Genomic DNA, 2,815 nt, shown 5'->3' with positions numbered 1-2,815 from the left:
TTTGATTTTTCTGTTCAATTTATTATTAAATATGTTATTACTTGTGTTGCTGTTCAAAAAACAAACAAACAAAAAATCAAAGGTTGATTTTCAGAAGGCAGATTGGTTTATGAGAATTAAGTTTTTTTTTTTTTAATTTGAAAAGTAGTATAGATCATTTGAATGAAATTTCACAAAACTATTCTTTTTCTCCCCATCATTCAAGGGTTATGTGCTTCACATGATCACCACTGCAGCAGAATGGTCTATGTCATTTTCCTTCTTTGGTTTTTTCCTGACTTACATTCGTGATTTTCAGGTAAGAAAACTCAGTATTAGATTTATGCAATTGTTGAGTAAGAGAATTTTCCATAGGCAAGTCCCCAGCCTTTTCAAAAATTAAGTGTTTAATAATTAGACATAATAAACAGCGATGTAACTTTTCAGGTAAATTGTTTCTGTGTTCAGAGAAGTACTATTTTGCTAGCAAGATTTCAGCCTTGAAAATGGGGTTGTAAAACCAATTTCAAGAAATTCTTTTATAGAATTTTCATCAAGTCTGTGTACATTTGCATAGGCCATTCTTAAGATGTAGTTTTACTGATTCTTAGTAGAAACCAAAGAAAAGGAACTTTTATAAATAGAGAAGCTTGATTTTCCTGAATTAATTGGTAATAAAGGTGATACCTTTGGCAGTACAACAGCTATCTCACTCTTACTACCCATTAGAATCGGTTTACAATCACAAAATATAGTCTACAGAACATGTTGAAGAGGTGATCTCTCTTTAAGAAGAAAACTTCTGTATGTTATTTTCTTTTCTGTTCCAGAAAATTTCTTTACGGGTGGAAGCCAATTTACATGGATTAACCCTCTATGACACTGCTCCTTGCCCTATTAACAATGAACGAACACGACTACTTTCCAGAGATTTTTGATGAAAGGATAAAATATTTCTGTAATGGTTATGATTCTCAGGGATTGGCAAAGGTTCACAAAAGTTGCTTATTCTGCTCTGAAATTTTCAACCAGTTTATCAAAGCTGACAGTGACATTGGTGAATACTGATAATCAGGAAACATGAAATAAGCCATTTGATAAGTTGTTTTAAAGGATATCATCAAGATGACTTTAAAAACATTTATGCCTATACTTTTTTATCCCAGAAAATAAAACCAAAGGACTATAACATTGTAGTTTTTTTGTACTTTATTTAAGGGAAACAGCTTCAAGTACACCAAGCAATCTGCACAACCCAGCCTTTCACATTTTGTAAGTCATTGTAAAGCATGTTTTATTGGGAGCAATTTTATGAGAGGCATTTTCCACAACTCTAAATAATCGGTATTGGTCATTAAATCTTTTGGAATTAGGTTTTGAAGTAGGAGTTTCACCATATTAATACATTTCTTATAGTCTTTAAAATTTTTTGATTTTGGAATCTACCTATAAAGGAAAGCAAACCTGAATTCATGTGAGCTCTTTCATGGCTTAAGCTTTGCCGAAGAGATTCTGTAGGTATTGATTTTTCTTCTGGCTTCAAGGCCAGATACTGTGCTACCTGGTCTGTCACACGTGCTTGCAGTACTTTCATGAAGCTTAGTCTCTGGTATGAGATTTAATCATGAATGAAGAAGAGCGGTTCCTGTAGGTAAATTTACTCCAGTTATGTTTTATATAAAATAAAAGTTAGTATTAATATATAAGGCTGAGAAGTTTATTAGTAACAGCAGATACGATTAATATCAAACAAAAGTCAACTGCAGTCAAGAGCTTGTTAGATTTTCATTTGTGGCAAAGTGTAATTACTTATAAAAGTAGTCCTTGAACAGGTAAGTATTGAGCCTTTTTAATGGGCCATAATCTTTGCAGAGCCCAAATTCTAAAGAGCAAAATCAGCAATCCTATAAAGACTATACACAAAATAATTGTAATACATGCATCTACCAAATAATTTTCTCTTTTTCTGGCCATGTAAGTGTTTGAGTAGTTTCTCCTTGGATCTGTATCTGTGCAGATAAAGAGTGGTTTACAGATCTCTGATGAAATTAAAAAGAAGAAAATGCTCATTTTGAAAGTGCTCAGTGGAAAACTGGTTTGCAGAAGAATATCTGAATAAGATTAACGAGGTTTATCTTTTTAGAAGAGATGGTTCCATGGCCAAAAGAAAATGTGATGGAAAAAATTTTAAAATGTAAGAAGGAGCAATTTAAGGGAAAATGCTTTTATGGTGGAAACCTCAATTATAAATCAGTTGCTAGATACAGGAATAAGTAAATAATATTTCTGAAGACTTCTGGACTAATAAGAGAGCAAATGGAATAAAATACTATGCTTATATCAAGTGACAGTGAATATGGAAGACATTTAATAAACATTGATTGATTAAATGCTGGCATCACTAGAAGAAATTTGGATACAAACCATAAAAGTATCATGTCTTTGAAAATCATGGTGCAACCACACCCAGGAAATATCATCCAGTCCTGATTGTTATATCAAAGAAACTATGATTTAAGTTATGAAGTACAGTGAAAAGGAGATTGATAGAGTCAAAGTTCATCAAACTATAACTTTTATCCTTAGAAACAGCATAGACTAAACAGATTAATACAGTAGTCCCTTTTCCACAGTTTTGCTTTCTGCAGTTTCAGTTATTTATACTCAGCTGTGATCTGAAAATATTAAATGTAAAATTCCAGAAATAAACAATTCATATGTTTTAAATTGCATGCTATTCTCAGTAGCATGATGAAAGATCATGCCCTCCCACCTGGGACATGAATTATTCCTTGTCTAGCATATCCATGCTGTATCTGCTACCTGACTGTTAGTT

The 2,815-nt window shown here is 32.3% G+C and overlaps 1 protein-coding gene across 3 annotated transcripts in view; it reads left to right on the top strand.

The window, feature by feature from the left end:
• The window catches only part of DRAM2 (DNA-damage regulated autophagy modulator 2), an 18,804-nt gene extending 17,633 nt beyond the window's left edge, over nt 1-1,171 (top strand). For 2 of the 3 annotated variants that reach the window (XM_012659032.1, XM_012659031.1), the window contains exons 9-10: nt 206-298; nt 810-1,171. In XM_012659032.1, coding sequence (XP_012514486.1) covers nt 206-298; nt 810-917 — 201 coding nt within the window. In that variant the 3' untranslated portion in view covers nt 918-1,171. The remainder of the gene's footprint in view (nt 1-205; nt 299-809) is intronic. The other variant, XM_012659033.1, reaches the window with a different exon arrangement.
• Nucleotides 1,172-2,815: the final 1,644 nt, after the last annotated feature.

The sequence above is a fragment of the Propithecus coquereli genome, unplaced genomic scaffold (genome assembly GCF_000956105.1).
Source record: "Propithecus coquereli isolate 6110/MARCELLA unplaced genomic scaffold, Pcoq_1.0 Scaffold595, whole genome shotgun sequence".
NCBI lineage: Eukaryota > Metazoa > Chordata > Mammalia > Primates > Indriidae > Propithecus > Propithecus coquereli.
This window is presented reverse-complemented; position numbering and strand designations above follow the sequence as displayed.